The 12,867-nt window shown below is 38.8% G+C and overlaps 1 protein-coding gene across 1 annotated transcript in view; it reads left to right on the forward strand.

Annotated features, from left to right (window-relative positions):
• LOC136863554 (calcineurin-binding protein cabin-1) overlaps positions 1-12,867 on the forward strand; it is a 609,489-nt gene that overhangs the window by 370,501 nt on the left and 226,121 nt on the right. Inside the window, exon 15 of the mRNA XM_068225987.1 lies at positions 1,120-1,258. Coding sequence (XP_068082088.1) covers positions 1,120-1,258 — 139 coding nt within the window. The remainder of the gene's footprint in view (positions 1-1,119; positions 1,259-12,867) is intronic.

Consider the following 12,867-nt stretch of genomic DNA (forward strand, 5'->3'; position numbering starts at 1 on the left):
TAGAAGTGAACACCGGGGGAGGAGGTCTATAACCAAATCAATCGGGAGGTCCTTCCACATGGATGATGGGACTTAGAGAATACCAGGAGAACATTCCTCAGACTATATCATTACCTCCCCCACCTTCTGTTTGTCCAGCAGTGGTTGCAAGGCATTTATTTTCCAAAGTTCCTCATCGGACATACTGACGTCCATCCGTTCTATGCAGCTGAAAACGTGGACTTGCCAGGGGTTGTTACCCTTTGCCAATCAGCTGCAATCCTGTAGTCATACAGTAGAGCAAATTCTAATTGTTTTCGTCGATGCACCTATGTTTGCATGGCTGCAGTTGCCTTACATTTAATCCTGAGTCTCATTTGCTGAAGGGTTTGCTGAACTATTACAGTAGAAACATGTCTGAATTCCCTCTGTTTCATTTGGGTGGTGAGCTGTTCCACTGTAGCCTGTCGGTTGGCCTTCACTCACCACCAAAGTCAACTTTCAGCTCGAACATCAATTTCGCATGGAGCTCTGCAGTTTCCATAACAGTTATTCACAGTAATGCTATTCGTCCACTTACAATACACCTTCACCAGAAAGGTACATGAACAGTTCACAAACATCGCTGTTTATAAACTGCTGCCTCCTTGGCTTGAGCCCAAGATCATGCCTTTTTGCAGCTTGGTTAAATTGCTTCCCTCACCTTCAACAGCAGGAAGTGCAATGTGTGCAGCCAGCCTATTGGTTGCATTATATACCCACCTCACCAGCCCACATCATGGACTACATGCCATGGGCTATGCACAGATGGCTCTTTCAGCAGGCAGTAATAACAATGCGATTAAACTGTTCATTTTGATAATGGGCCTACTACAGTACATGCCACTGCAAGTACCCTTTTTAGTATTGTAGCTTAACTCTTTTCTATCAAATAATGTGAATGTCTGTTGGGATGATTTTGTGTGGCGTAGGTATTCATTTTATGGTTTAATAGGGAAAGTGCACTATAAATAATACACATGGGTGATATATACATCCGTGTGGTTTAGATTTCTAGTGTGCATAAATTATTATGCAATGATTACTAGATACATTGCAGTACGTATTATATGAAACCAGAATATTTCTGATCTTGTACAGTGGACTGTCCACGGTTGCCTCGGTTGGTGCAGAACCTAACTCATATTGTGAGTCACCAGCTGGAAGCCCCTGAATCTGTCGTAGAGATGCCTATCGAGTCTGTCATACCTTGGATTCTCTTGCAGCAGATCTTGCAGTGGTGAGTGTTCTTGCAAATTTTATATTTATACTCTCATATTTGGATGTAAAAATGAAAATGATGTCGGGTTTGTCATTGTGTTGGAAGTTAAGAAAGAGGCCATTGTGTGAATGTAGATGACAGATACATGTTAGGTGATACAGAAAAGAAATCTTGAAGTTTGGAATAGGTATGGAAATTAACTGGTATGTTATTTTCTCATCAATTTTTTTCTCAAATATGAAATGAACAGTCTAAAATTCAGTTTACGCTGATGGGCTTTTGTTTGTTTACCTTGAAGGTTAGGGGAGTGAAGTTGGTCCTTTCCTACACGCTTACAATTTTAATTTTAGAAATGAATCTATATGCATGGGTTTTGCAACATTTCTTGTATGGATGAATGTTACTGTGTCATGGAAAGAAGTATAATTGAAATAAGTTGTATTGTGTTTCATTTCTCATTTCCTTTGTACGGCTGTTCAGTGACAACGTCCAAGTCCTTAATAACAGTTGATGGTCGAACTGATGGCAGTCTGACCAGGCTTTGGGCTGAGGTCTCAAGCAAACATACACTGTGCCACAGGATGCACATTCTGTACCCAGGTGTCTATAATGTCATCTTTCAACAGACATCCTTTGAGGCTGTTGAATGATCAGAAGATACGTTACGAGTACAAGGATGTACTTTCAAATACCGCACATTCTGATGATTGCCTGCTACAGGAAGTTATTAAAATATTGAAATACATGAGCAGTGTTAACCTGAATCTGAATCTGAACATATCAGCAAAGCATTGATTCCTGTCATCAAGAATACAAATCTAAAGAAGACTGGAGTACACAGTGGCCAAGACGGACAGGATGAACCTCCAGCTAAGTGGCTATGCACACTGTGGTGGGCCAAGAAATGTTCAGCTGCTTCTCGCAGCAAAGTGGTAAACTGCACAGGAAATATTCCACTATTGCTGTACACCACATGAATCACCTTAAACTACTATGAGGGAATATTTCCAAAACAAGATGTGCAATTTGTGTGCAGTGTTTTCACTGAATAGAAGTACCCTTCGTAATCTATAATTTTCATTTCCGTATTGACAATTGCACAATTAAAAATAGGAGAGGATTTCCACCAATCAATACTTATTTATTGTATATATTAAATTACAGGACCGGTTTCGACCTCATATTCAAGGTCATCTTCAGCTGAACCATACATACATATTTATATAATGAAGCTTTGATTAAGATTGTGGTGTTGAAGGAATGCCATATGATGATGATGTACATTTAGTTACATACAAATGGGGCACGTCTTAGCGTGAACTGGCGTATATGTCATTCTGTACAATATTGCAACTGTATGTCTAAAATGTTGAAGGTCTTAAAACTAGTGTATAAAACAAGTCTTTTCCTAAACTAACTTATATATCTGTACAAGATAAAAACAATATATAAAAACACTTCATGCATATGAACATTCGTTCTTGCTTGGTGGTCAATACATCGACTAACTTCCGTATTTAAGTCTTATTCACAGTTGTGCACTTCAGCTGCTATTCTTAGAGTTTGTAAAATTGCATGGATAAAAGTTTTGTCTTCCTGTGCGTATGTGAGATAAAACAATTTCAATTTAAAATAGGTGCCAAATGTATGGATGAAATTCAAGTAAAATATGTTCAGCTCTGCTGTGTGTGTTGCCCTTTTATTAGAACCAATTCATGTTGTCTTTTTGGCGTCCGTAAATTTGGATGATATTGGTTTCAAAGTAGTGGCTCCTTTCCCATTTGTAGCTGTGCAATGATGTTATGTTTATCTGTGGAAGATAAGATTGAGTTATAAGTGATATTGTGTGGAGGAATGTCTAAGGGTTATGTGTGTGAATTATGTGAATGTGTGTTTTATACACTAGTTTTAAGACCTTCAACATTTTAGACATACAGTTGCAATATTGTACAGAATGACATATACGCCAGTTCACGCTAAGACGTGCCCCATTTGTATGTAACTAAATGTACATCATCATCATATGGCATTCCTTCAACACCACAATCTTAATCAAAGCTTCATTATATAAATATGTATGTATGGTTCAGCTGAAGATGACCTTGAATATGAGGTCGAAACCGGTCCTGTAATTTAATATATACAATAAATAAGTATTGATTGGTGGAAATCCTCTCCTATTTTTAATTTAGAAGTACCCTTTACGGAGCTTGCTACAATGATCAAAATGTAATTTTCTAGATCAATGTTCCTCTTCTTCTTTTCCTACTGCTTTTTCCCACACCTGTGGGGTTGCGGGTGTGAAGTTCGTCGAACGTGGATTTAGCCCTGTTTTACGACCGGATGCCCCGTCTGACGCCAGCCCTCTATGGAGGGATGTAAGCACTGTTGCGTGTTTCTGTGGTGGTTGGTAGTCTGGTGTTTTGTTTCAATATGATGAGGAGTGTGTTGGCACGGAGACATACCCTAGTCCCCAAGACAGAAGAATTAATTAGAATTGATTAAAATCCCCGACCCGCCTGGGAATTGAACCCGGGACCCTCTGAACCGAAGGCCAGTACGCTGACCATTCAGCCAATGAGTCGGACATTTTTTTCTAGATCAGTGTTTTTTTTTAAAAATAGAATGGTGCCTGTTGATGCCAAGAAAAAAATTATAGAGATTAGAATTATTTTTGCATGATCTTAGTGCAAATAGTTAATGAAATATTGTCATTAGGATCTTTGCTGTCTACCACATTTCCACTGTCACTACTAGGGTAGGGTTGGGCACTATGTCCCTGTTTCGGCACACTGTGCCAGTGCACAGTTATGTTCTGCTGTTCTGGAACACCGAGTGTCAATTATCCCGAAACATTCTCAAGTGAGACCGAGACAGTGACTCGCTGTCCCATCAGAATGCCACTATGCACTACCCTTCGCCTACTAGTTGACTCGTGATACCGGCTGTGTGCCGCCCTGTGCTGGAGTGTTCCGTCACATGGTCACATCCTCTTTGTTCTGTGAGTTCTGTTGCACCGGCAACTGGCCTTCGGTACATGCGAATAACGTAATGTGTTCTGTTTTGTTTTCATCTGTTTTGTAAGAGTGTTTTCATTGAAGCCTAGTAATATAACCATACAAAAGATGATAAACTTTGCATAATGTTGCATCGGAGTCCTGTTCAGGACTTTTTTATTAGAATAAAACCGGGCAGAGAAAAATGCAATTTATGTTCTGGGGCCGATGACCTTAGATGTTAGGCCCCTTTGAACAACAAGCATCTTCATATGTTCCTCTGTTTTGTCTGCAAAGGGATCTTCAACTGGCACAATGACAAGACATTTCAAACTTAAACATCCCACTGTTTTTAGTTTTGTGTTCTACTTGCATATTGTGTTTAAGTTTAATTTAATGTTCTGCTCGCACCCTCAGTACAAGACTGTCATAACTACCAAATCACTGTTTTGAGTAAATTGTGATAAAAGATTTTGAATGCACTTCATAATTCAGGGTTTTAAGATACACTAGAATGTTTTTAATCACACTTTTATATCAATCTGGCACCTGGAAATGTAACTGTTTACCTTCAATGTATAAAAACAGGCATAAAATAAACAACAAACTATAGTTACGACAGTTTATGTGTTGGTATGTTGTTGAAATGAAAAAGTTACATCAGTCATACAGTACAGTAGGAAATGCACCGAAGTAAGTCGAGACATCATGAGGATTTAAATAAAGTGTTATTAAAGTTAATAATATTACAGTTCATATGTCCTAATAGTAAATGGGCTATGAATGCTTGAAATAAAAAGAATAAATAGTATTATAAAATTTAGTTTGTGAAACTGGCAATAACGTAGCACGGGAAGTAAACGTAAACACACAAGATAAGGGTCGTGATACAGACGATCCATTTTTAACAGGTCTCTTAAACATCAAATAGTAAACCTCTTTCATCAAAACAAGCCACACCTCTCCACCTAACAAGTGACAAGAGACGTGAAAACAACCGGATGCCGTCTTAAGAAGACAAACTTTTGACAAACTGTTCTGCAGAAATACTTCATCAAAGGAACTACAAGTTTCTACAATCAATGATTTTATAGATAAACTCACAAGACTCATAGTGAAACTATAATTTTTAGCCCAATCAGTGTTTTTAATATGAAGTTTTTAACAATAAGTTATAGTCCAACTAACAATCGCGTTCAATGCAACCTCCCCTCCCAACCCAACCCCCCCCCAATCCACCCACATGCGCACGACTAACACTTGTTTTAAGGTTTTAAAGTAAATTGTGAGATCGATTTTAGCTATTTTTACCTATGCTTATTGTAAACAGCTGATGATGAATGCAAAGCATTTGAAACATGTTCTGAATTTAATTTTAATGTCTGTTTAAATAGCCTACGGCTAAATAAAAGAGAAAGTATCGATTAGGTGGAATTTTTGTTTTAATTAATTATTTGGACCATATTATCGATACGGACATGAAGTGGATAGTATGTAACACAAACTGGCAATGCTCGTGGTATTATATTTCCATCACACAATGACATTAGGTCTTTCTTCTTTTCAGCCAAAATACACGGTTGTCGTGTGTAGGCAGGAGTAATTGGATGTGTTCGAGTTGACCTTCTTCCCTTTTGACGGCCTCTAATATTAATGCCACGAACCTGCTACGCAGGCGTAGCAGGGGGAGAGGTGATACTCCCACGTGGCGCGTCCCAGGTGGCGGATAGGGGGGTCCTAACCGGCTTGCCGGCGGACTTGAGGGAAATAAAATACCTCTCGCGGACCAAACACACACCCCCTGTGGGTGGGGGAGGCAGACGAATAATACACCCACGGTATCCCCTGCCTGTCGTGAGAGCCGACTAAAAGGGGCGACCAAGGGATGGTTGTATTCGAACCATGCAACTACATGTGATTAGTACCACCACGCGGAGAACACCAAGGGTCGCTTTTACTTGTGCGTATTACCACTATATTAGGTACAAAATAGGTTTGTGATTAGTAGCACACAGGAGCACCGCGCGGTCGGCTTTTGCAGTACCTGTGATTAGTACCACCATATGAGCAGGACCCTAGGATGATAGCTACCATGGACCTGCCTTACCTGTGATTAGTACCCACTATATGAGGAACACCACGGGATAGGGAGAGGTCCCTGTGGTTAGTACTCTTATGTGATGAACATCATAGGTTTGCGTTGCCTGTGAATGGCGCCGCAGAGTGAGAAAAACATAGGTCTGTATTAATGTCGAATTTCATAAGCTTTGAGTAGTACAATAATGTGTGGAATACCGCAAGTCTCTGCTACCATTGATTAGTACCGCAACAGGACAGATACCATGGTTCTACATTACTAGCGATAAGTACCATTCTGAGGGGCCTTTGACTTGTAGTATTTTGGACCCATTTAGACACCAAGCATCCTCGATTTGCTTTGGAAGTGGTCCCTTGGTCAGTAATACTATTAACTATGATAGTTTTTTGAGTCGGATCCACTGATTGTTTTAAATTCATGTTCATTCATTCATTCATTCATTCTTCATGACATTTTTTATTTTGGTCAGTGGATAATTTTGAACTTTTACTTTGTCGTTTCATTTCGTACCATAAGGGGCCGATGACCTCGATGTTAGGCCACTTTAAACAACAAGCATCATCATCATCTAATATTAATGTAATTGAACTCTTCACACTCGAAGTCTGTCTTGTAGCATAGAGTATACTTCTGGCCCTTTTCAACTTTCAACACTCTAATTCATTCCATTTGACTGATTCTCCTTCATTATTCACTGTGCAGTTGCTACCCATTTTGTCAGTTAATTTCTTGAAGTCATGGAATTCACTGTAATTCATCTCTGACCCGATATTCTGTCCCTCTTTTCGTGGGACATTGTACGATTCCAGTCCACTGTGCAGGCACATACACTGGGCATGCTGTGTATCTCCTACAATTAAATATTTGTGGGTTATGGATTTTAGGTTTGGAATGTCCACTGCATACAGATACATTGTTGCCAGGAACTTATTCTGGTTCTGTGCAGGGCAATTATCACTGTAAAATATATACACTCAATGGATTTGAGATATTCATAGACACAGGATGCAATTTCTATTGCTCCTTTCTTACCAGATGCTTCATTCCAAAGGTAGCAATAACCTTTTTTGGGTGCATTATCAAAAATTGTGAAATTGTACACATTTAGCCATTGTTTATAATAAAACACTGATAGGTCACCACACGGTGCCTGAAGGGCAGACTGCAGATCAGAATCGCATACTTTAATATCCTTACCTCCAAGTGCTTTTTCTAAATCCTGAATGAGTAAATTTATCAGTATGTACCTCTACAAATTCACAAAACCTAAAAACTGTTGTTTGTGTGTTTTGAATGGTATGGTATGACGTACAGTTACAACAGTTTTACTGTTCGATAGAAGACAAAATATTAGCTTTAATGTGTTCGTAACTCAAAATTCAACTTTTGGGAGTTACAACAGTCTTGTTCTGAGGGTGCGTGCTTGTATAGTTATATTTTTAATCTCCTGTCCCACTTGTATATAGTGTTTAATTTTTATCTTAATGTTTTATTTGAACAGGTTAATTTTTATTTTCGTGTTCCGCTTGTATATTGTATACGTAAGTAGAGTACTGACTAATGTTACTTCAACTGTGTGAGTATATTTTTAATTGCTGAAAATAACATTGTGAAATTTCTAAAGACACGTACTGCCAGTGTAGTTGTGACAGCTGTACTTCAGAATGAATGAAAACATTCTTATCCTAAAAACAATATTTAGACATGATTCTTTGGATGCATATTTCATTCAGAGTTCCAACTGCTTTTTCACATGCCGTGAAGTTTTATCTTAGCCCTAATTACTCCTAATACAGGCCGATACATTCAACTGGTGAAAATAACCTCGTATTAGTTACTTTTAAACACCTGTACTGCCATTGTAACAGTATTATGTGTATTTCATATTGACCGAAAAAGAACTTAACCTAAAAGCAGCCTGTAAATGTGAATATTGGGCACGAATTTCAGTGTTCCAACTGTTCCTTCACGGCCCGTGCATCTTCATGCTGGCCGTAACAACACACAGCACGTCCAGTACAGCAGCACTTTCCCAGTGACGCGGAGCATGTCGTATTGCCTCACGGAGTTCTCTCTACTGCGCATTTACATTCCCGTGTACCGGCACACTGTACCGAAACACTCCACCTCAAGCTGCTAATGTCTGCCCAACTCTATGCTAGGGTATATGCACCTATCTTGGCCATATATGTTCACTTATCAATTTTGTTCAGAATGATAACCATTAGGTACAAACTGAGTGAGCTGGCCATGCAGTTAGGGTTGTGTAGCTTATATTCGGGAGATGGTGGGTTCAAATCCCATTGTCGCCAGCCCTGAAGATGGTTTTCTGTGGTTTCCCATTTTCACTTCAGGCAAATGCTGGGGCTGTACCTTAAGGTCATGGCCACTTCATTCCCAGTTGTAGCTCTTTCCTATCCTTGCTTCACTGTTAACTTTCAATGTGTTAGTGCGACTTTAAACCGCTTCAAAAAAAAAAAGCTACAATACATACTTTTCCTTTCACATAAAAATTGTTGCAGTGATGTAGCATTCTAGAAGAAATTTCAGCACAGGCTGTTCCAATATGACATTTCATGTCTTCTGGTGTAGTTGGTCCGTTCTTGTAGACAACATCAACAAATAAAAAGCTGTGTCAAATAGAGGGGATTGACCAGCCACCTTACGAGCCCTCTTGACCCAGTCCATCGACCTGAAAATACTCAGTTGAGAACTATGAACTGTGCACCCATCATGCTGATAACACATGTTCCTCCTGGTCTGTAGAATAATGTCCTCTTAGATCGGTGGAAGTTCTTGTGTTTGGAAGTTGACAGACTTGTTGGGATTCACTTACCTGTCTATGAAAATCGGTCCTATGAAATGATGGCGTGCTATTCTGCACAATATATTTACGCTCCATGGATCGTGATGTTCCACTTGAGGTCAGTAAGGTGAATATTTAGTTTTCACGACCGCATTATACTTGAAATAAACTCATCCTATTAGATCATTAGCCTATTTCAAGTCCCAGGACATTTTCCCAGAATTCTAGATGTCAAGGACATTTTGGTATACCCTGATATGAAAAGCCATGCCATTTAGTGCCGGCTTGTTGAGTGAAATGTGAAGTAAAGATTATACCGGTCAGTATAATAGAAAAGTTGGAAACAAAATAAAAGGTTATTGAACACAAGATGACATATTCTGACAATTCCAGTCAATCCGCTTTCCTTTTCCAACACTGTGACATGTTTACATTTCAAAACCACATACAGGTACTTGGTATAGTGTATACCTAGGTGACTTACTTTATTAATGTGACTAGCAGTTGCCCGCAACTTCGCTCATGTGGATTTTGTAAAATAATGAAAGTAATCGTTCCTCAGTACTGTACTAAGACATTATCTGAAAATCCTTAAAGTATAAACATTCACCGACAAATTGAGTTTCATTTACCCTGGAAACTCGTTGTAAACCACTTTTGTGTTATTGCCTTTTGGGGCTAAGATGACCATGCAACATAGAACTGTACATATGAGAAACAGTCTTCTCTCAAATAGAAGAAGACGAAAAAAAAAAAAGTTGATTTTTAAAGGAGATTCCAAATATCTATCTCCACGTCGTAACATTTTCAGTTTTTGAGATAGGTTATAAGAATCCCCATAAAAAGAATTTAACGCCTTTATCAGTCCTTTCCATTTTCCGAAAACAAAAATACATGTTCCTATACTTTTAAAGGAGATTCCAAAAACTAATTTTTGCATCTGTAACATCATCAGTTTGTGAGATATAAGCATCCTCATTAAAAATTATTCACTTCTCTTTTCACTTCTTTTCACCCCCCGTTAAGCGCTTTTTACTAAAACAGAAAGTACGTGTTCCTGTATTATTAAAGGACTTTCCAAATACCAAGTTTCATGTCTGTAACATGTTAAGTTTTTGACATATACTGTAGATATACCGGTACTCATTTTCAAAATTCACCCACTTCTTTTCAACCGCTTAAGTGGATTTTCCGAAAACAAAAAAATACGTGTTTATTTTTAAAGGAGATTCCAAATACCAAGTTTTTCACATCTGTAACATCTTTATCTGTTAGAGATATAAGTATCCTCATACGAGTAATTCAACAAATATTTCAGTTCTTCCCTCCGTAAGTGGAATTCCGAAAACAAAAGACGACCGGTTTCTTTATTTTTAAAGAAGATTCCAAATACCAATTTTCATCTCTGCAACATCTATAGTTTTTGAGATATAAGTAGACTCATACAGATAATTTGTCTAATTTTTCAATTTTTTCACCCCAGCCTAAGTGGATTTTCCAAAAACAAAAGAAATACGCATTTCTTTATGAGATTCCAATCACCAATTCTTATGTCTGTAACATCTTCAGTTTTTGAGATATCAGTATCCTAATACAAGGAATTCAACCCACTTTTCAGTCCTTTCTACCCTCCCCCTCCCTCCACCCAAGTGGTTTATCTGAAAACAAAAAATGCGTGTTTCGTATTTTTGAATGGTATTAAAAATACCAATTTTCATGTCTGTAACATCTATAAGGATATAAGGATATAAGTATCCTCGTAAAAGGTATTCAACCAATTTTCCCCCCTTTTCACCCCCCTTAATGGGATTTTACAAAAACAAAAAACCTGTTTCCTTATTTTTAAAGGAGATTCCAAATACCAAGTTTTACGTCTGTAAACTTTTAAGTTTTTGAGATATACGTAGATATCCTTATTTTTAAAATTCACCCCCCTTTTCACCCCCTTAGCGACAGAATATCCAAAAATCCTCCTGTAGCGAGCGCCTATATTGAAATATAAATGTATCCTCAAAATTTAATTTCTTTATCTCCAGTAGTTTTGGCTCTGCGATGATGAATCGGTCAGTTAGGACAAGTTATTTTATATATATAGATGTTGAGTACAGACAGTACATGCCAAACAGGTGTACAGTGCAGATAAAAAAATGCCCATAAGGTACCAGCAGGAACTGAAACCAGAACCTTGTGGTTTCCTTTTCAACAGAACAAATATGACCTGGGCCACCATAGCTTGGTCAATAAGACCAATCGGGAGGTGGTTTGTTTGGTTCCCACTGGTGTCCAGACTACTACTACTACTACTGCTGCTGCTGCTACTACTACTACTACTACTACTACTACTACTACTACTACTACTACTACGGGCCTCTTAGACTTTGATGCCGTCTCTCAGGCCGGGAGTTTTGTTATGGTGGGGATGTGCAGAGAAGGCGAGGGGTTTGGTGGCTGTGGCCTATACTAGGAACTGTCCCAACATTCCCCTTAGTGCAGAAAATGGAAAACCATTCTCAGGACTGCTGACTGTGGGGTCCAGTCCCTCTCTATGTCCCAAATACAGAGGCGTAGAGCCGCAGCTACCCCTCCTCTGCTCGGTTGGTCGGTTGGAGTGCAGAGCCGTCGGACCAGCCGAAGCCCACTCTGCAACCACTGACGGTCCAGATGACCATTATTATTCTGTACTGAACATCTCTTTAGCATGTACCGTATGTACTCATAATAATAAATTGAAAGTTTATTTCAAAGCCAATGAGGATTGCTTACTGAACAGTAGTGGACGTTTCTAATGTTGGACTTGGCCGTGATTTGCAAATATTGTTTTGTCAGTAAACAAGATACATGAGAAATCCAGTGTCTTCTTATTCTTGTTCTTCTTCATTTACCATTTCCAGTCTTCTGGGTCGGGTTGTGAATCAAGGACCTCCACAGTTTTCTCTCTCTCCACCACTCTCTTCCTTCCTCCAATATTTCTTCTACTTTTACTCCTCTCTTCTCTATACTCTCCTTCACAGTCTCCATCAATCTCTTTGTGGGGCCTTTCCCATTGTCTTTCTCCTATTGTTTTCTCCGTAAATAGTCACTTTGAACTTGATCCCCTTCCATTCTAATCGTGTCCATACCATTTCAGCTCACTGGTCTCTATCTAGTCATGCGGTTGAGGGAATCCAATTCTCTCTCTGATTTCTATGCTTCTGGTTTTATCCCTTCGTATCTTCCCAATTATTCTTCTGAGGAATTCCATCTCAGCTGCTTGGATTCTGCTTTCATCATGTTTTGTTCTTGTCATGCATGTGCCCGCCGCGTATTTCAAAATTGATCAGTAAAACATTGAATACAGAATTTTCTTGCATATCTCTGGGACGTTCCGGTTCCACACTGTACCTCTCACACATTGGTAAAACCTAGTGGCTTGTTGGATTCTTTTTCCAATTTCTTCATCTATTTTTCCATCTTCTACAAGAATACTCCTCAAATGTTCGAAGCTTTTCAGAACTTCTAATTGTCTTCTATTTACTTCAACATTCCCTCTTCCTTCTCTATTACCTCTCATCATCACTACTGTCTTACTCTTCTCCACACTTATTTGCATTCCATATGCCCCTGTTTCCCATTTCCATACAGTAACTTGTTCTTGTACTTCCATTTCATCTTCTCCCCATACTATTATGTTTCTGCCAAGAGTAAGGCCTTTGTCTTTTTTTTTTTTTTTTTTTTTTTTTTCCCTCAC

This window comes from Anabrus simplex, chromosome 2, assembly GCF_040414725.1.
Source record: "Anabrus simplex isolate iqAnaSimp1 chromosome 2, ASM4041472v1, whole genome shotgun sequence".
NCBI classification, from domain to species: Eukaryota; Metazoa; Arthropoda; class Insecta; order Orthoptera; family Tettigoniidae; genus Anabrus; species Anabrus simplex.